At 37.4% G+C, this 22,299-nt stretch overlaps 1 protein-coding gene and 1 long non-coding RNA gene across 33 annotated transcripts in view; one reads left to right on the top strand and one right to left on the bottom strand.

Annotated features, from left to right (window-relative positions):
- The window catches only part of EIF4G3 (eukaryotic translation initiation factor 4 gamma 3), a 330,809-nt gene that overhangs the window by 85,643 nt on the left and 222,867 nt on the right, over positions 1 to 22,299 (bottom strand). For all 27 annotated transcript variants that reach the window (XM_049106169.1, XM_049106142.1, XM_049106171.1 and 24 more), the window contains one exon: positions 1,877 to 1,965. In XM_049106169.1, the coding sequence (XP_048962126.1) occupies positions 1,877 to 1,965 (89 nt within the window). The remainder of the gene's footprint in view (positions 1 to 1,876; positions 1,966 to 22,299) is intronic.
- LOC125754415 (uncharacterized) overlaps positions 996 to 22,299 on the top strand; it is a 38,181-nt gene continuing 16,877 nt past the window's right edge. For 3 of the 6 annotated variants that reach the window (XR_007408541.1, XR_007408536.1, XR_007408534.1), the window contains exons 1-4: positions 1,007 to 1,077; positions 4,963 to 5,077; positions 5,460 to 5,678; positions 6,400 to 6,476. This is a non-coding gene — a long non-coding RNA (uncharacterized LOC125754415). Of the gene's footprint in view, positions 1,078 to 1,656; positions 3,606 to 4,962; positions 5,078 to 5,459; positions 5,679 to 6,399; positions 6,477 to 14,494; positions 14,672 to 21,360; positions 21,455 to 22,299 lie in introns of those variants that run through there. The other 3 variants (XR_007408537.1, XR_007408539.1, XR_007408546.1) reach the window with 3 other exon arrangements.

Raw genomic sequence — 22,299 nt, 5'->3', positions numbered from 1 at the left:
TGCAAATAAATTCTTTATTATAAACTATACGGTTGAGGAAAAAATGGATTCAAAACGAGTAAAAACAGTTTTTATGTATGAAGAATAACAATCCGAAGAAGGTTTTAGCTAACTATGGTTCATGGGCCAAATATGACTCATCCTCCATTTCTGTATAGTATGCAAGGTAAAGATGGTTTCTGCATTTGTACTCACTGAAAAAATTCCAAAGAAGAATATTTTATGACACATGATTATTATATGAAATTCAAATTTCAGTGTCTGTCAATGAATTTCTACTGGAATGTAGTCACAATCATTCTTTTATACATTGTCTATGGCTGTGTTTGGGGTACAGCAAAAGAGTTGAGAAACTGTGACAGGGATCATATAATCTACAAAGTCTAAACTATTTACTATGTGGACTGTTACAGGAAATGTTGGCTAGCCCATGACCTAAAGAAGAGGGTGGGGATCCCTGGGTGGCACAGCGGTTTGGCGCCTGCCTTTGGCCTGGGGCACGATCCTGGAGACCCGGGATTGAATCCCACGTCGGGCTCCCGGTGCATGGAGCCTGCTTCTCCCTCTGCCTGTGTCTCTGCCTCTCTGTCTCTCTCTGTGTGACTATCATGAATAAATAAATAAAAAATCTTTAAAAAAAAAAAAAAAAAAGGGAGAGGGTGAATATTTGCAGGAGTGGTGGCCTACCCATTTAATATTCAGTAATGCCTAGAAACGAGCAAAGATTAATGAAGTACAATAGAAGAAAACAAATAAAAAATAGCAGAATCTAAAGAGAAAACAGTTTATGAAGCTCTTGCAGCCATACCAGGAATGTATGAAATTCCCCTGCCTCTGGAAGGTATTCTATTCTCTGTAGTAGCAACATTTTCTTGTTCAGCTGCAAGACAAGTGCAGCAACTATTTGCACCTCTACAACTTCCTGCCAATTCTTACCCCCTGATAACCACACTGTAAGCACTTCCATGAAACATTTTGGTGGTTGCTAAGGGACTAACTGTGACATCAGTAGAGCATGTAAGAGCAGTGACAGGACAGGGGGAAGTAACAAAGGGGTACTGTGAACTGCTTGGAAAGGTAAGAATTATACTAGATAGAAAAGCCTTTTGAAATAAATGCATTTAAAGTCACTTTAAAATAATTTGTATATTCTAATGTTATCACCATATACATTTAATAAATATTATTTTAATAAAGTAGATGTTAAGAGTTCAAAAAATAAAAAAGCAATATACAGATCTTTTAGATTACTTTTCATTTATAAGCTAGAGTACATAGCACTAAAGATATTGAGATTATAGACCATGAAACTGATAGAACACTCTTAGGGCTATGCCTTTGTTTCTTCCTCACATGGTCTCCTGTTGTACTGTAACCTATAGCAAAACCTGGCATGGTTTAGTTCAAAACAGGCAAATCATATATGAAAAGTTATGTTACACTGGGATGCAGTTAAAAGATGACAGATCCAAAATTAATTTACTTAAAATGTACTTGATGATTTCTACCACCATTGCTAATGAGTATTTGACAAATTTGTTTGCATTTTTTTTTAACCAGATTAGGCTTTCCATCTAGTTAACAGAAGGAAAAATTCAATTGAGGGGGGTGGGGACTAATCAAAATTTAAACAATAACTTAGTTTTGCCATTTTAGAATCGGCATTTTGAAAGAGACAAGAATCCGATGAAACTGAAGATGCTATCACAAATCTTATAAAAATTCTATAGGTGGACTAAAAACAGACTCTGAGCTCAATGTACCATGTTTTGTTTGAAAAACAGTATCTCAAGAAGGATATATAAACCCACACTTGTCTTAGGAAATAGCACCACTACTCTGAAGATAAACTAAAGAGATTTACTCTTCCGCTTACCTCCACTTCTGCCTCTAACACTTCTTCAGTGGTTCGGGTCCGATCTTTTGGTTTCTTCCACATCTTTGGTGCAGTTACAACTGTCTGAGCTGAAATACAAGATCAGTGCCATTACTTCTCACTGTAAAGTCATGTTTGGAAATACTGAGTCTAAAATGATACCTGTATTCAAATTTAGCAGAACAAAAGAGGGCTTCACCCATATGGAAGAAACAGCTGAATGATCAAATGAACAACTGTGTGGTTATGGCCCAGAGATTACAGCGGAACAAGTCTTAGGCACAAATTGTGCATATCAGCACATATAGCCTTACAACCAGTGCCCTAGGTTCCTCCTGCTTCATGGTTAGGACACATAATTCAGTATGCGTTATCTATATAAGAAACTGGCCTACCGGGCAGCCCCGGTGGCTCAGCGGTTTAGCGCCAGGGCATGATCCTAGAGACCCGGGATCGAGTCCCTCGTCAGGCTCCCTGCATGGAGCCTGCTTCTCCCTCTTTCTGTGTCTTTGTCTGTCTCGCTCTCTCCTCTGTGTATTCATATGAATAAATAAATAAAATCTTAAAAAAAAAAAAAAGAAATTGGCCTACCAACCAGTTCTAGACTTGGGTCTGCTTCTATTATTAACTAACTACTAACACTTCTCAGTGGATGCACATTCAACTATAAAAGGAGGAGTGAGATTAGATAATATCTAAGGTTCTTTTAAGCTACAAAAAGTATAAAATTCCAGCTTGTTTTTTAAAGCTTTCTAGACAACTAAAGTACACTTTAAGATTTTATTAGCTAGGGGATCCCTGAGTGACCCAGAGGTTTAGCGCCTGCCTTCGGCCTAGGGCGTGATCCTGGAGTCTCCAGATCGAGTCCTGGGATTGAGTCCCACATCGGGCTCCTTGCATGGGGCCTGCTTCTCCCTCTGCCTGTGTCTCTGCCTCTCTCTCTCTCTCTCTGTCTGTCTCTCATGAATAAATAAATAAAATAAAAAAAATTTCATTAGCTAGGCAGAACTTCTACAACATTCACTTCTCATTTCAGATCAATACTGTCAATCTACTCGTTCATACTGCTGGGGAAAAAGACAACCTAATTTTTACTGATTATATTGTATCACTAGTTCTAGATGGAAAATTAAGCCTACAAAGGATTTTTAAATATTCATTTGGCTTGCAAATTCCACAAAATCTTTCCACATGTGGATGTACAATTTGGATGTACAAAAGACTAAAAATCAGATAGCAAATAGAATATAGTAAAAGGATCCTACAGAAGTCTATACATGAGTGAACAGAGAGAAGTGAGGAATGACAGGAAGATGGGCAAGGAGAAGAGTCAAAGAAAGGCGACTTAACAAATAGAAGATATTGTCAAAAGTGAATAAACATGAAACTAAAAGGTACCATGTACTGGTTCTCTATAGAAATATAAGATCATTCATTCAAGACAAAACCAACCAATTTCTCTGGACAGCCTACTCTTTTTCAGAACAGTAGAATATGAACACTTACACTGTTCTGAGGAACAAGGAAAAGGAAACATTTAACATTCTTCTCAAAATTATTGCACCATCATAAATACTCTTGTAAATCTCCTTTGTTACACACACCTCAATTCTTTTTTATCCATCCCATCACAGACTATAATGAACAAGAAAACATTAGACCGCTGTTATTCTTCCTTGCTGACTTACTCAAATCAACTACTTTCTCAGAGAATGGAACTAAAATTATGGTAACCACACATGGGTTTAAATTTCCTACTGCCACAGAGTCTTATATTGAATATGTATATGTATGTATGTATGTATGTAGTGGTCTCTTTTCACTTTTTATGGATCTTCTCATTTTATATAACCAGTCTGTTTTATATGTCTCTCTCCAAAATGATGTGATTAATTCTGGTTCCACAACAGAATCTATTTTAAAAGTTAAAGAGTTTGGGGCACATGCACATTTTATTTTAAATTTTATTTAATATATGCATAGGACACCTGAGTGGCTCAGTTGAGCATTTGCCTTCGCTCAGGGCATGATCCGGGTACTGGGATCAAGTCCCGCATCCGGCTCCCCATAGGGAGCCTGCTTCTGCCTCTGCCTGTCTCTGCCTCTCTGTGTGTCTCTCATGAATAAATAAATAAAATCTTAGGAAAAAAGTAAGATACATCCAATGAAGAACACTTATAAAATTTAGACAGATATCAATTTGGAAAAAATATCTCTAAGATATTGTGAATACTCTGGCTGAATTTCTTGCCAGCATTTAAAAGACACAAGTATATGCACACTATATAGTTTTGTAATCTTTTTGTTTTTTAAACTGAACTGCAAACACAAATGTAAACCTTATACTTCTTATCTTTCAGTAGGAACTGTCGTAACAAATCCACTTAGTCAAAATCCCTCTATGTTTAATCTATTACATTTTTATTAACAGTAAAAGAAAAGTTCACAGACTGGTATTTGATTAAAAAAAAAAAGATAAAATATAATAGGCAGTGAAGAACTACAAAGAGCTAGATGTACATGATTTTTATTAAGTCACTTTAGTTAAGAGTAAGGAGGAAGAAAGAAAAGCTTCTTGACCAGTCTGTAGGAAGTCCAATTTAAGATAGAATTACACTGCTGAAGTGTCAATCAACTGACCAGGACCAAGTCACAGCAAAGATTTGGCTTTGGGCTAGTGAGATTAGGCTAAAGGCTTAAAAAGAGATTAGGTTAAAAAAAAAGAAAGGGCAAAGTAAAAAATTAGACCCATTATTACATTTATAACCATGTAAAATACTTCTGTTAAGTTTGGAAGGATATAAGGAAAAGTGTTATGTTAAGACTTAGACCACAATATTTGAACAATAGCAGGCTGTCCTCTGTTCTTCAATATTATAGTAATAATTTAAAATTGGAAGAAAATAAAAGAGTGAAGCTTTTAAAACTGATTTTTATTCATTGTTTCAATCCTGTATGATTGAAGTGGAGGCATTTTGTTCTAGATTTTAGAACTGCTCTTTATAAAAATACTCCTGAAATAAATTTTAAAAACTGTTAATCTTACCAAAGATGTTAGAATTTTACATATGTTTTTTGATCTACAGTGGACTTGGGGAACTCATGGAGCTCTTTAACACCATTTGTTTTAAACAAAAACGTGGGAACATCATCATTACACGGAGGTTAAAAGAATGTCAAAGAGGTGATTACATACGAGAGGTAAACTTTTACTCCTAATGTATTCTATTAGCTATGTAATATAAATCTGAAAACAACATTCAGTAAAGATACCATGTTGGTAAACTTGCTTATCTTTACTAGATCACTCTCTATTACTTATTTCTCCAGTGTAATCAAGTTAAGTGCCCAGAAAACTGTTAAGCGTTAATAAAATTTCAATTTTTTTCTGATGCCAAAAAGGAAAAAGATCTTTTCTACTTTCCCTTTTCTTAGATCTTTGCCTAAAGAAAACTTGTAACCATAAATTCTTCCTCTATCCATGTGACATATGTGTAAATCTTTTTATTTTTTTGTGTAAATCTTTTTAAACGCTGAAGAAGACTCTTTCGCAGCTTTATAACTCAGGAATGTTTTTCTTAAGAGTCTGGGAACCATCTCTTTGTCATCATGGGAGTTTCCTCTAGGCAAGTACCTCATCATAAGTATATGTGAAGTTTAATTTCTCATCTGGATAAAGGCAACTGAACTAACAGATGGACACCTCAACTACCAAGAGAATTAAGGATGAACTAGATATAACAGCAATGGTGCTGGTACAGTCCTGCTACATGAAGACAAATTATCTTTATATTGAGAACATGTACGTGATAAATTATATTTGTTTGGCTTTAGGAAAGGGTGGGATTTCCTTCATCTGTAATCTCATTAGTGGGTTGCCTATGATGCTCACTGCAGACATAATGCTTCTTCAATAATAAAACTATTTTCTTTCTTTTCTGCATTTGTGAAGAGCATTTTCTGGATTGGCAGGAGGTTTCAATTTTTACCTCCACAATTCAGTAACAAGAATGAGATGGTTTAAGTGCCTAAAAGGCACAAATCAGCTGAAGATCTTGTGGTCACATAACACCCAGATAAGAGACCAAGAATTATAAAAAGTCTCCCTTCTAGCTCTCCATTCTTTTGGAATATAACATGAACTCCTTAGCTCTAAGATTTAAGATGAGTGTATTCAGAGTCTGAGTCTCCAGACCAAAGAGACACAACACTATGAAGACTTATTAAGAATAGACACCCCACTACTGGTAAGGGAAGAGCCTCCTTACATTGTCACAGGCTTGAATATAAAGAGTAGAATGTTCCAATAATGGAACTTCCAATCAGAATTCCCACACTTCACACTCAGTTCTAATCTCTTCTCTTTCCTATCATTTTTTCCCACATTTTATTGACTTTTTTTTAGATTGTGGTTTTAAATTCCTAAAGTTGGCATTAAATCATTCTGTTTACATCATATTCAAGAATTTTATCTCCAGTTTCTTGAGGCTGGGGATCCTAATGTCTTTTTTTTTCTTCCATAGATGCTTATGAAAATCTAGGAAAATCTGATGATCTAAGAAACTGGGGCAGAAAAAGAAAAAACCCAGTTGAGAGAAGGGTAAGTTTTTACAGTGGAGATGTACATGAACTAGAAAAACTAATAATGATAATCAAATACATAAGAATGATGGGTCACTGAAAGAGATCAACCAAAAGAAACCACTAGGGAGTAAGTCTATCATTGTTTTCCAGCATCTTCTCAGGGGTATTTAAAATGGGTGGATGGCTTGGTGATTATGCTTCCTATCATATGTTAAAATGCTCTACAACATCTTCACATAAATTTAAATAGTATAAGCTAGTCTGCCCATGGTCTAGTGCTAGAACCAAAAAAGAAAACAAAATGGGAATTCTAGACTTAAATTCTACCAAAAACATAATATCTATAACACAATTTAAAACTTTTTACTTCCACGTTGAATTACTACGTTGTACATCTGAAACTAATATAATACTGCGGGTTAACTGGAATTAAAATAAAAATGTAAAGTTGAAAAATAAATGTTTTTACTTCCAGGTTTAACGTTACGCACTTTCAAGGTTAAGAGTCAAATTGTAGACTTGTTCATTTTAATTTTTTTATTTTTTTGACTTGTTCATTTTTAAATTTTGGTTTGTTAATATTTTTAATGTTCTCAATATTTTTATTAATTGTATTGATCTTTCTTCCTAATTGTTTTGTTTTCTGTTTTTAAAACTTGTTATCTTAAATCTTTTGGTTGTAATTTGTTCCTCTTTTAAAAAAACCTCAGCTTTATGAGGTATAACTGACATCTAAAATAAGATATTTAGAGTGTACATTGTGGTGATCTGAGATATGCACACACTGTAGAAAGATTTCATCTAGTTCATTAACATATCTATCACCTCAGATATATATTGGCCGGGTGGTGGTGGTAAGGAAACTTAAGTTCTTTTCTCTTTGTAAATTTCAATTATACAATATGATGTTATCAACTATAGGCACCATGTTTTACATTAGATTTCAGACCTTATTGATATTACCTAGTTTATTTGAACGGCTTCTTCACATGGCTGAGTTCATTCATTTAAGACCACTTTTCTTTCCTAATATGTGCATTCAGTGGTGTAAACTGCCACCTCGATATTACATTAGCTGTGTAGTAGGCAGAACAATGTACTGCCAAAGATATCCATGCCCTAATCCCTGCACATTATGAATAGATTACCTTACATGACAAAAGTGACTTTACAGATGTGATTAACTTAAGCGATCTTGAAATGGTGAGACTTTTATCTTCAATTAACCTACTGGACCAAATGTGATCAAAAGGGTCCATAAAAGTGGGAGGAAGCAAGAGAATCAGAGACATTTGTAGATGTTATGCTGCTGGCTTTGAACATGAAGAAAAGACTAGAGTCAAGGCGAATGTAAGTAGCCTCTAAAAGATGTTGAAAAAGCATGGGAATAAAGTATCTCCCAGTCTCCAGAAAAAAATACATTTTTGTTGCTATCTCAAGTTTAGTCCAATGAAACTAATTTTGGACTTCGGACCTCCCAAATTATGACATAATAAATTTGTGTTGTCTTTTAGCCAATAGGTTTGTGGTGATTTGTTAAACACCAATAGGAATGAATAGCAGCATAGAATTTTCTTTTGGGTTTTCATTTCCATTCAGTTGAAAATACTTTTTTCCCTTTGACTTCCCCTTTTACCATTGGGTTATACAGAAGTGTGTAATTTAGTTTCTGAATATTTGGGGGATTTTCCAGAGATATTTTTCTTACTCATTTCCAGTTTAATTGCATTGTGGTCAGAGAACATACATGCTTTGACTTGAATCTTCTGATCAAAAGTTGTTTGTAAGTCATAACATGGTCAGTCTTGGTAAATTTGCCATTTGCACTCATGTATCTGTTGTTTGAGTGTCTTTTTATTTTATTTTTTTTAAAGATTGTATTTATTTATTCATGAGAGACAGAGAAAGAGAGAGAGAGGCAGAGATACAGGCAGAGGGAGAAGCAGGCTCCTCGCAGGAAGCCTGATGTGGGACTCCATCCCACTCCTGGGATCACGCCCCTGAGCCAAAGGCAGATGCTCAACCACTGAGCCACCCAGACGTCCCTGTTTGAGTGTTTTGTGTCAATTAGGTCAAGTTGGTTGACTGTGCTACCAAAGTCTTCTACAGTCTAATTTCTGTCTACTGCTTCTATCAATTATTTCTCTAATTATGCCATGGATGGATGTCAGTACTTTTTGCACATGTGAAATGCAGTTATAATAACTTAATAACAATTTTGTCTGCAAATTCTAACAGCTATGTCAGTTATAAATCAGTTTTGATTGGCTCATTTTCTGCTCATTTTGGAACATACTTTTCCCATAACCTCATTAGTTCTACTCATCATTTGAGGAAGAAACAATATCAATTCTATACAAACTTTTCTAGAATATTGAAGAGGAGGGAAGGACTACTTACTAATTTCATTCTATGACGTCAACATTACCCAGATGCCCAAATATGAAAATTACCAGAAAACCACAGCGCAATATCCTTCATTAACTTAAGATGCCCCCCCCAAAAAACTAAATAAAACTGTAGCAAACCAAATTCAACAATACAAAAGCGACCCCACAAAAAACTCTCCCCACCTCGGAGATAAATTATATTTCAGGAAAGCAAAGTTGGTCTAATATTTAAATACCAAGTATAAAGCAAGTAGTAAACAAAAGAAAACCATGACTGTCTCAAGATGAGTAGGAAAAACATTTGGTAAAATTCAATTTCTCTCCCTGATTGAAATGACTCTCAGAAAATTAGGAATAAAAAAGAATTTCCTGGGCAGCCCCGGTGGCACAGAGGTTTAGCGCCGCCTGCAGCCCAGGGCGTGATCTGGAGACCCTGGATCGAGTCCCACGTCGGGCTCTCTGCATGGAGCCTGCTTCTCCCTCTGCCTGTGTCTCTGCCTCTGTCTCTCTCTCTCTCTCTCTGCATCTCTATGAATAAATAAATAAAATCTTAAAAAAAAAAAAAAAAAAAGAGGGCAGCCCCGGTGGCGCAGTGGTTTAGCGCCGCCTGCAGCCTGGGGTGTGATCCTGGAGACCCAGGATCGAGTCCCACATCGGGCTTCCTGCGTGTGAGGTGAACGTGATAACCCCTACACTACGGAAACGCTTGGGCTTCCTGCGTGGAGCCTGCTTCTCCCTCTGCCTGTGTCTCTGCCTCTCTCTTCGCTCTCTCTGAATGAATAAATAAATCTTTAAAAAAAAAAAAAAGAATTTCCTCAAATAATTTTAAAACCTACAATTAACATCATAATTAACGGTGAAAAATTGAGGAAACCCTGGGTGGCTCACTGGTTGAGCATCAGCTCAGGGCCTTATCCCCGAGTCTCGAGTCTCGGGATTGAGTCACACATTGGGCTCCTTGTGTGGAGCCTGCATCTCCCTTGGCCTGGGTCTCTGCCTTTCTCTCTCTCTCTGTCTCTCATGAATAAAGAAATAAAATCTTTTTTAAAAATGGTGAAAGATTGAATGCTTTCTTTCTGTGATTGAGACTAAGACAAGAATGTGTACTTTCACCACTTCCAGTCAATAATATATTGAAGGTACTAGCTAGGGCAAGAAGTCAAGAAAAAGAAATAAAAGGTGCCCCTCTGCTAGAAATGAAATAGAATTGTCTTTGTTCAGGAATGACGTACTTACATAGAAAATCCAATGAAATCTCTAGCACAAAAAATGTTAATAAAACTAGTAAATGAAATTCAGCAGGATTGCAATATAAGAGACTAAAAGAAAACTCTACTGTATTTCCATATACTAGTAATAAACATTAAAAATTGGAATGAAAAATACCACTTATAATAGCATCTAAAGATAAAAATTTGACAAAATTACAAAAGACTTGTACGTTAAAATCTTCAAAACATTGCTGAGAGAATTAAAGAAGACAAATTGTGAAAATATGCCATTTTCCTAGGTCAGAAGACTCAATATTGTAAGATGTCAACTCTATCAACTGAATTCAACACAAACCAAATCAAATTCCAATAGGCTTTTTTTGTAAGAGTAAGCTCTATGCCCAACATGGGACTTGAATGAGATCGAGTCATAAGCTCTACTGACTGAGCTAGCCAGATGCCCCAACTAACAGGTTTTGTAGATAAAATTTGTAGGGAAAACTGATTCTAAAATTAACATAGTTTTAACTATACTGGAATTAAGATAAAAACTTAATTAAAATGCAGGAAATTAAATTAACAAAAAGCAAAAGACAAGAATTGCCAAAACAATTTTGAAAAAGAATAATAAAGTTGGAGGACGTCATACTATATGATTAGAAACCTCAGAAATCATAACAGTGCGGGGACGCCTGGGTGACTCAGCAGTTGAGTGTCTGCCTTTGGCTCAGGTCCTGATCCTGGAGTTCTGGGATTGAGTCCCACCTCGGGCTCCTTGCATGGAGCCTGCTTCTCCCTCTGCCTATGTCTCTGCTTCTCTGTCTCCGTCTCTCATGAATAAATAAATAAAATCTTTTAAAAAGAAATCTTAACAGTGTGGCATCAAGAAAGAACAACTAGATCAATCAATGGAAAAACAGAGAATCCAGAAATCAACCCACATATAATATATATAACATATTGTGGGTAAAGGTGTTAAGAAAATTCACCAGAGAAAGGACAGCCTGTATGAAATTCTCATACAGCACTGGTGGGGATGTAAAATGGCACAAGTATCTGGAAAATGGTTTACAGCTTCTTAAAAAGTTAAAATATGCATTACATGGAACCAAGACATTCTACTAGTATTTACTCAAAAGACAAAATATATCCATAAAAAGATCTGTACACAGATGTTCACAGAACTCTGTTCTAATAGCTCCAAACTCAAGTGTCTATCAATAGATTTTATTTATTTATTCACGAGAGACAGAAAGAAAGAGAGAGAAAGAGAGAGAGAGAAAGAGAGGCAGAGACACAGGCAGAGGGAGAAGCAAGCTCCATGCAGGAAGCATGATGTAGGACTTGATCCTGGGACTCCAGAATCACATCTTGGGCCAAAGGCAAGTGCTAAACCGCTGAACCACACAGGCGTCCCAAAATTTATACTTTCTGATTTCATTTATATAACATTCTAATAAATGCAAACTAATTTACAGTGACAGGAAGTAGATGAGTGCTTGCCGTTGGAATGAAGTGAGGGTAGTACAGCTCAGAGGGATTTATAAACAGGTATGAGGAAACTTTGTGGGGTAAGATATTCATTACCTTGAGCTAGTAATGGTTTTATGAGCATATATAAAGATGTCAAACTAACACAATATATACATGTATATATTTAAATATATAAATGTGAACTTTATGTGAATTACACCTCAATAAAGGTGTTAAAATGGCCTGGGGATGGTTTCTAAAAGAAAAAACATAAGCATATCCATGTATCTATTACAAACCTGCTAAAAAACGATAGTGTTTTTTAAAGACTTTGAAATAGCTTGTATAGTATTCTTCATTTATGTTAAAGAAATATCTAAAAAAAAAAAAAAAAAGAAGAAGAAATATGTATCTATACATGCAAGCAATGGGACTCCAAGGGCTTTTTCTCTTTTCCTAACTTTTGTCGCTTTTTATCTATTATCTTTTTTTAAATGACAAAAATATCAATTGAAACAAATATAAAGGTAATAATCCCCCTCCCCTAACTAGCTAATTCTAGTGCCCTGAGGTAAACAACATTAACACTCTTTGATACATAGTCGGCCACACCTTAATGACTCATACAAATAATCACAATCAAATACATACGTTTAAAAAAAAACAAAAAAAAACAAAAAAAAAACAATACATACGTTTATTTTTAAGTAGAAAAATAGAGTCATACTAAAAGTTATTTTGCAAAATGCTTTATTTTCCCTTAATTTGTTATGAAAATCTCTCCAGGTTATCAAACAGTTCTATCTCATTCATATATTAGCTGTATAGTATTCCAGAGTAGATATGTACAATTCCTCTTGAAAGATATTTTGCTATTTTTCTTGCCAGATATAGTATCAGAAATTTAAAAGTAATTCACACTTACACAAATACATGAGGGTTGTATTTCCTCCCTTCTTACAGGTACTTGATTTGATACTGATATTACAGCTAAAAAATGTACTTCCACACTCAATAATGGATGAGCATCTTCTCTCGCTCTTTCTTTTTGGCTATTTGTTCTTTCTTTTCTGTGATTTTTTTTTTTAACCCAATCTTCTATTAGGATGTTGGCTATTTTTTTTTTTTTAAACTCACAGATACCCTGCAAACAAGTTGTTAACCTTTTACATACTGTCCTGTTTCTTTTTACGAAGACAAAATTCAAAATTTTATAATGAACTTCCTCTAATGAATATGTGTTGCTTTTTTCAAACAATATAAAAAAAAATACCATGAAAGAAAACACACATTTTAATTATTTTGAAATTAAGGCAATGACTCAAAAACTTATGAATATGCAACTTTCAAATCCAAAGATTTTTAAATGATTTTAGTTGAGGGCACCTGGCTGGCTTCGTCAAGAGTATGGGACTCCTGAACTAGGGGTTGTGAATTTGAGTCCCATCCTGGGTGTAGACATTACTGAAATAAATAGAACTTAAAAAAAAAAAAAAGGATTTACTTGGATGAGAATAAATGTACTACTAGCAATCTACTTCACAATCTTTAAAACCACACGTTTCTCTAGTTTCTGAAGCATATTAAAGCTAGGATTTTAGCTTAGACCTTCTGGTCAACAACAGGACCATTTACTGCCCCACCAGCACTAAAAATTTTACTACCACTTAATGTGCTTTTGCTATTGTACACAATCAAAGACATGGACACAAATTAAGACTCTATTATCAGTCCTTTGACGATAAGGACTGCATCTTATTGGTCTCCTTTGTATATTCACCATTTAATATAACGTCTAAACCATGGTAGACACTCATTGAAAATGTGTTTATGAATGAATGCCCTGCAATCAAAATTCAATTCAAAGTTAATGTTTCTCTACAACAATAAACACCAGTTCAGCTCCTTCTGTGCAGTAAGAAGTATTATATTATTTCCATTTCAGAGATGAGAAAATTGAAATACAGACAGGTTAACTCAATTGCCCCAACCCCATAAACAGTAAAGGCTGGAGCTACAATTAAAACACAGATGTAACTGCAAAACACTTGTCTTCCCAAAATAACATCCTGCCTCTTAACTCTGCCTTGTTCCTGCACCTTCTCTGCTAAATTTCAATTTCATTTACATTTTGGTTAAGAAGTCTTTTGTTTTCTAGCAGGAGAGGATGAGGAGTTAAACAAGGGAGGGTAGTATGAAAAACCATTTGTCTGTCACCACTATGGCATAGTACCTCAAGTCTTGAGGAAAATAAAATGGCAAAGTGACTTTAAGGAGAAGATTTGATCCCAAAAGGCAGAGAATAGTGCACTATGCAATTCTGTCAACAGTAAGAGCAAAGAAGACTCCAATGAGACCATCAGCATATTTTCTAAGTGTCTATATTGTATTTTACTGCTCTTTCTGCATAAACCTAGATATTTCTGCATTTTAATAAATGCTTTTGTATCCCTTCTACCATAATCAAAATAGCCTGCAATTGAAGGTAAGTCCAGCAACTGATGGAGAAATGTCAATCACTACAGCACAAATGGATAATTAGACAATAGACTGTAACACAAATAGCTATCTTTCTGTTTACTCAATGCCTGTCACCTCTAAATACAACGCTAAGGCTCAATTACATGAATATACAAAAAAACTGGATTAAAAAAAAAAAAACCTTCCATTTGATCATCAGTGAGACCACACTGCCAGTGCTTTGCAAGTGCTCAAGACTACTGAAACCTTAATCTGGAGGAGCCACTATGGGCAATAAAACACACTCTAGTGCAGCTCTGGTGGCTAAGTGGTTTGGCGCAGCCTTCAGCCAAGGGCATGATCTTGGAGACCTGAGGTGGAGTTCCGCATCGGGCTCACTGCATGGATCCTGCTTCTCCCTCTGCCTGCGTCTGCCTCTCTCTGTATCTCTCATGAATAAATAAAATCTTTTTTTTTTAATTTTTATTTATTTATGATAGGCACACAGTGAGAGAGAGAGAGGCAGAGACACAGGCAGAGGGAGAAGCAGGCTCCATGCACCCGGAGCCCGACGTGGGATTCGATCCCAGGTCTCCAGGATCGCGCCCTGGGCCAACGGCAGGCGCCAAACCGCTGCGCCACCCAGGGATCCCTGAATAAATAAAATCTTAAACAAACAAACAAACAAACAAAAAAAAAACCACACACACTAACACACGTGCTTCCTCATTTCTTCACCTTACCCATCCCTAGATTTACACATCTGTCCTTCTGATCATTGAGTTCCCAAATACTGTGAACTGATAGAATTATATTTAGGTGTTAAGAGTCAAGGAATTATCAGAATGGAAAACTTTGTGAAGAAAGGCATACTGAAAAAAAAAAAAAAAAGAAAGGCATACTGAAAGAATTGTCAGAAGTTTAGCATAGGGTAGGCTGAGAAGAGAGCATCAAAGCAATGATGTGGGAATTAGCACCTATTAAACAGGTGTGAAGGACTGGCCAAAACAACGTAAAACTAGGGAGAGATGAGGATTAACAAAGAACCTTAGCTGAAGGCTAACTCCAGTCTTGATGTTAGACCTTTGAAACAATTGTCTATACAACTCTTGGACCGATATAGCCAGAACCTATCTTCTCTGGAAGACTTTACTGGAGAGTTTCCAAGAGAAGTCTCAAAGCAGAGAGAGCTGCAATAGCTGGGATAATAATCTGCTAGTCTATGAAATGTACTAGAAAGGTAAGGGGATTGAATAGTTGGGTGGACAAATGAATGGGATGGAGAGCTGGAAGGACAAGAAAGGCCAACCTGTAGGAGGACTTACCGAGGGTGGCTCAACTGAGGCAAAAATATGCAAGAACTAAGCTAACTAAGAACTAAGGAAATGCAGAATCATTACTTCTAACACACATATTCCTTATGTGTTTCATCCATAAATGCTGACATTCCTCACACAGCCCAGTCACGGGTTCTGTATTTGTGACATCAAACAATGCCCCTAGAACGGCTACTACAGTGGTGCATTCACTACCTAGCTGAGAACACCCTCTCAAACTTAGGTAAGACGTAGCTACTAGTAAAACAGTAAGAGTAAAAATAATACATATTCAGACATAGAATACATCAAAAGACAGTATGGCTTTTGGTTGTACCTCAACATTCCTCCATATCTGGTACTGCTGATTATGTTTTTGTTGAAATCTATGATTTAAATTTCTAAGCTGTAACTTCCCTAACTGGATTCAATTCAAGCTCCAGTGTTTTTAGCATTAAGTTCTTAAGCTGATGTCTCTGACAGATCGTTATATATGCTTGAAGTCCTATTCATTTTTTAAAAAATAGTAGCTTTATTGAGAAATAGTTAACATACTCTAAAGTCTACCTTTTTAAAGTATTCAATTTACTTGTTTATAACTGTAATGAAAAAGCTTCAGTCTTTTCACTTCTCTTTGTAGGGAAAAAGTCAGTTATTCCCTATTGTATGTTTCCTTTACCACTTGGAACACTTCACTTGACTTTTTTTTTTTAAAGATTTTATTTATTTATTCATGACACACAGAAAGAGAGGCAGAGGGAGAAGTAGGCTCCATGCAGGGAGCCTGATGCAGGACTCGATCCCTGGACCGGGATCATGCCCTGAGCCAAAGGCAGGCACTCAATGGCTGAGCGACAGAGTTGTCCCCACTTCTGACATTTAGCATCAAATATGTAGGTTCCCCCCCATAACAAGCAATTCTGTGAGAACATGGGTGTCCTACAATTTAAACTCAATTCAAACACTATCAACCTGAAGATAGCGTCAGATCCCACAGGTTAGGGCTTGGTTCCCAAAAGACTGTTCTTTTCACTCCTACTTTAGATGCCAGTTGAAAGCCAGGTGACTGATCAGTATAGATCAGAAGTTCCAATGACGGGCAGCCGGGTGGCTCAGCGGATTAGCGCTGCCTTCAGTCCAGGTTGTGATCCTAGAGACCCGGGATCGAGTCCCACGTCAGGCTTCCTGAATGGGGCCTGCTTCTCCCTCTGCCTGTGTCTCTGCCTCTCTCTCTCTCTCTGTGTCTCTCATGAATAAATAAATAAAATCTTAAAAAAAAAAAAAAAAGTTCCAATCCTTTGGAACTTTTTCGATCCTGGGATCGAAAGTCCAAAAGGACTATCCTCTCCTCAGGTTTGATTAATTTCCTAGAGCAGCTCACAGAACTCAGGGAGACATGTACTTGCATTTACCAGTTTATTAAAAGATATGATAAAGGATCAGATGAAAATCCAGATGAGAAGGGATAGATAGGGCAAGGTCTGGGTGGGTCTCAAGTGCAGAAGCTTCCATCCCTGGAGTTGTAGTACATTACTCACTACTGGCATGGACACGTTTACCTGCCTGGAAGCTCTCGGAAACCCCTACCCCTGAAATTTTATGGAGGCTTCCTTACACAGGCATGATCAAACACTAAATTTCTTTGTATCCCCTCTCTTCCCTCAGGAGGATGGGGGATGGGGTTACAAATTCCAAACTTCCAGTGACTTGGTCCTTCTGGGTTACCAGCCCCCATCCAGGAGCCCACCTAGAGTCACCAAGAGACTAAGACGATCTTAGTGCTATCACTTACAATTTTACAAAGCTTTTAGGAGCCTTGTGTCATCAGTGGAGGTAAAAGATCAATATTAGAACAAGAGATGCTCCTAGTGTCCTTATTTAGTAAATTACATGGGTTTTAGGAGCTCTGTGCCAGTAACAGGGGTCAGAGAGTAATATATTTTTTCTACTGGGGCACGTGGGTGGCTCAGTCTATTAAGTATCTGCCTTCAGCTCAGGTCATGATCTCAGGATCCTGGGATTGAGCCCTGCATGAGGCTCTCTGCTTAACAGGGAAGTCTGCTTCTCCTCTTTCCCCACGCCCCTGCTCATGTGCTCTCTCTCTCACTTGCTCACTTTCTCAAATAAATTCTTAAAAATATACATATATATTTTCCTATTATCTCACAATGGCATATTCATAGAGTTGTGGAACGATCACCACTATCTAACTTGAGACATTTTCATCATCCCAAAAAGAAAGCTTATGCCCAAACACTCCCTCTCCACTCTCCTCAACCTCTGACAACTATGATTCTACTTTGTGTCTCTAAGAATTTGCCTATTCTGGATATTTCACATAAATGGAATCAATGATATGTGGTCTTTTGTGACTTTTCCATTTAGTATGATGTTTTCAAGGTTTATCCATGTTGTAGCATGTATCCATACATTATGACTTTCCATGGCAAAATAATATTCTGTATATATATATATACACCAAACCCCCCAATTTGTTTATCCATTTGTAAGTTGATGAACATTTAGGTTGTTTCCACTTTAGGGCTATCCTATTCATTTTTTTCTCTCTGCCTTTCTTCCTAATTTTCCTACTCATGACCTAAGCAGGAAGTTAATAATGTTATTAGTATCCTCTCCTTAAATGCATGCCTAAAGCTTTTCAATGGTACATATTTTCCTTAAAATTCGCTGTTCTAAGCATACCTCCTCCCTTCCAAATAACTGCAAAGGTCACTGTAAGATGTGTCTGACCACTGTGAAGGTTAAATGGCATGGGCACAAAAGCCTCTACTCAAGTTATACACACATAAGGGATTATTGTGAGAGACTTTATACCATTTCATACTCAAGATTTAATGAAGAACTTTTGAGATGGTATCATTTTGTTGAGCTTCTCTTCTTTGGAATATAAATTCCTAAGGACAGCGATAATGACACCCATTTATTCCATATAGTATTAGTACAGTTCAAAGGGAACATTTGAAAAAACAAAAACAAAAACAAAAACAACAACAACAAAAAAAACCAAAAAGGGAACATTTGGTCCCTTAACACTAGCTGAAAATAGAATTATTAATAATATTTAATATTTAGAGTGCTTATTATATGTCAGACACTGTACTAAGTGCTTTACATATGTCACATTTTATGTTCATTGCACCTTTATGAAGTAAATACAATTACCATCTTCAAATTCTGGACAAGAAAACAGATTCAGAGGTTAAGAAACTGGTCCATGTTCACAGAGACAGGGGAAAGGCTAAGGTGCTGGAGTGTGTGACTCTGTTGTCTTGACCACTACACTTTACTGATAGTATTGAGATTAACCAAATACACAAAAAGTAACATTCAAGTCCTATGCATAAATATTCAGAAAACTGCTACTACAACTAAATATAATGAAGATCTTGTAGTAAAGAGTAGAAGGGTAGAGTTTGTTTGAAAGGTGAATGTCCCGCAATGCCACTCAACATCCTAAAGGGTTTAAGTAGAGATATGAAAAAGGAGTGGTGGAGCAGTCCCAGTGGCGCAGTGGTTTAGCGCCACCTGCAGCCCAGGGTGTGTGATCCTGGAGACCCGGGATCGAGTCCCGCGTCGGGCTCCCTGCATGGAGCCTGTTTCTCCCTCTGCCTGTGGCTCTGCCTCTCTCTCTCTCTCTGAATGAATAAATAAATATTAAAAAAAAAGAAAAGAAAAAGGAGTGGTAAAGTCAGATCTATACTTTAAAGAGATGACTGTTTGGTGGAGAATGAACCTGAAGGGGAGCAAAACTGGACATGCCAGGTACATGAGAGGTCCTAAGGCAATGAGAGCAGGAAATGAAGAGGAGAGGACAGACAAATTCAACAACTGCTTCAGGTAAAATCAGAGAACCTTGTTTATTTTTTTTTAAAGATTTTATTTTTTTATTTATTCATGAGACACATACACACAGAGAGAAGCAGAGACACAGCAGAGGGAGAAGCAGGCTCCACAGGGAGCTGGACGTGGGACTTGATCCCGGGACTCCAGGATCATGCCCTCGGCCAAAGGCAGGCGCCAAACCGCTGAGCCACCCAGGGATCCCTGAGAACCTTGTTTAAATGATTTACATGAAAGATAAGTAATTCAAGGAATAAGTCCATCAACAGTGGCTTCAGGATTTTAGCTTATAAAGCCAGTGCCACTAACTGAGATAAAGGAACAGGTTTAGGGAACTAGGTGATTAGTTCAATAGGGGACATGTTCAATTAGAGATGGCTCTGCTATTTCCAAATGGAGATTTGGCAGGCACAAGGAAACAGAAGACAGAAACTGAGAAAAGAAGTTGAGGATGGAGACAAAAAACTTACAAGTTACCTGCATATACCACTGGGAGCCATCTACCATCAGAGTAGATGAAATCAACCCTGAAGAATGTGTTAAATGGTAACAGAATTAGAACATGATCCAAATATAAGGGAATTCTCTTGGTGATGGAACTGTTATGTATTTTGACTGTGGTAGCAATTATATGACTTTATATGTCTGTCAAAATTCACAGAAATGAATGCTAAAGGGGATGAATTTAATTGCAAAGAAATTATATGCAATAAATCTTACTATAGAAATAAAAAGAGAAAGCAATGAGTAGTGTTACATGTGGTGAAAAGACCGTAAGATAGCAAGCTGGGAGCAAAAAGCAGATGATATTAGTTGAAGAGTGAAGAGAGGAGAAGAAATGATAGACTATTCTTGGGAAGCCTGAGTGAGACAAGGAAAGGAGAGTTTCAATGACAGCTAAATGGACGTGTAGGATTAAGGGAGTGTTTTCACTATGAGATAGACTTCAGCAGATTAACAATGACAAAGAAGTCACTGGGAAGGCAGTGAATATATAGGAGACTGCAAGGGACAACTAATAAACTAATTAAACTAATAAACTCCAATGAAAGTTTGGATGGAGCCAGGTTGGTAGCTACAGCAGAAGGCTAAAAAAAAAAAAGGCATACTTAATGCACTCAATATTCTAAACAAAGATACAAGGTCATGTGCTGAGGGTGCAGAGGGCTGGGCTAAGGATAGGATTTTATAAAAGGCAAGTCATAAAAGGAATGGCTGGGGGCCATTGAGAAACAGTTCTCAAGACTACCATGCGCAGGATGCCTGGGTAGCTCAGCGGATGAGTGTCTGCCTTCAGCTCGGGGCATGATCCAAGTTCCAGGACCGAGTTCCACATCAGGCTTCCTGTAGGGCACCTGCTTCTCCCTCTGCTTGTGTCTCTGCCTCTGTGTCTCTCATGAATAAATAAAATTTTTTCTTAAAAAAAAAAAAAGACTACTGTGTGCAAGGTAAAGGTCAGCACCGGAAAATGAAAGTGCTTTTAGCAAGGCTACGTTATCCTGGAAAGAGTTCTCTTGTCCGATAGAGTAAAGCATTCCCCCTAAACTGTCTGGATTACTCTGTCTGGAAGCAGGTAAGCGCAATGGTTTCTTTTGGAAGTAAATGAGTAAGTCTCGGGAAAAGTGGGCTAAATTCTAAACAAAGAATCCATGTCTATTCATGGAGACATGTATGACTCAATATCCAATGAATGAAACTTTTGAGATCATGTTGCAAAGAAATGAACTACTATAAATAGTAGGAAAGCGTATATCATATGGAGATGAGAGATTGTACAAGGGGCTTGCCAGAAGGCTTGGCACTTGAGTCTGTTCTGTTAGTACATTCCACCATCAGGTGTCTGGTGGGCTCAATCTGCAGCATATAAAAGAACTTGAGGGGTGACTCGGTGGCTCATTCAGTTAAGCATCTGCCTTTCAGCTCAGATCATGATCCCAGGGTTCTGGGATTGAGCACCACGTGAGGTTCCCTATGATTACTTTGTCTTTCTGTTATTTGTTTTTTTAAACATTTGTCTTCAATAGCTTCTCCTAATTGTGGAACTACCACATCAATAGCTGTTGGCTAACAATTCACAGGTGAGTATGTGAAAGGCGACAATGAAAGGTCAAACTATTGTTCTCCAACAAAGGAGTGTTCCTTGGAGGGCTTTCACCTTTAGTCATGTCCAAATTGTTTTTTTCATAAAGCCCGAGGTCATCACCCCACCAAGAAAGAAGATTCCTAAAACAGTGATGACACTGTGAATATACTAACTTGATAGAGGCCCATCTCGAAGAACAGGTGATTTACAATCATTTATGAAACATTACTCCCTGTCCCCACCACACCTTGCACTGTTATACCAGGTTGAACTAGATGTTCTATTGTTCCAGGAAACCAGACAACTCCCCTAAGATATTCAGGAGGAAACTGCCTCAAGAACTGAGCTGTATGGGAAAGTTGTATCTTAAAAGTAGGAATCAGGGTTTTTATTAAGTTTCACTATCCATTAGACAGCTCAAAAAAGACAAACACCAAGGATGTTGGTGACTAAAACCTTCCCATCCACTCCATTTCTAGAATAAATGCTGGGGGAGCACACAATTCTCTATTTGTATAATTTAACCTGTGAGGTATAGTGAGAGCAAATTATATTGTGTGGGGCACTACTGCACCAGATGATCTATGCTGACTTGTTAAAAGCCATATTCTTGTGGGCTACTGACTCTAGCTGATAGGCCTCAGATAATTTTTGATTAAAATTATAAAAATTCAGGGGCACTTGGGTGGTTCAGTCAGTTAAGCATCTGACTCTTGATTTCTGCTCATCATGATCTCAGGGTAATGAGATCAAACTACTGGGTCGGGCTCTGTGATGAGTGTGGAGCCTGTTTAAGATTCTCTCTCTCTCCATCTCCCTCCCCCCCCCCCCAACGCCAATTCACTGGTACTCTCTCTCTTTCCATCTCTAAAAAAAGGTGGGGGCACCTGGGTGGCTCAGTCAGATAAGCATCTGCCTTCAGCTCAGGTCATGATTTCAGGGTCCTGGGATCAAGCCCCCATGCATCAGGATTCCTGCTTAGCAGAGGGTCTGCTTCTGCTTCTCCCTCTCCCTCTATCCTCCCCCCCCCCCTTGTGCACTCTCT

This window comes from Canis lupus, chromosome 2, assembly GCF_003254725.2.
Source record: "Canis lupus dingo isolate Sandy chromosome 2, ASM325472v2, whole genome shotgun sequence".
NCBI classification, from domain to species: domain Eukaryota; kingdom Metazoa; phylum Chordata; class Mammalia; order Carnivora; family Canidae; genus Canis; species Canis lupus.
Note: the sequence above shows the minus strand (reverse complement) of the source record. Positions and strands in the feature narration are given on the sequence as shown.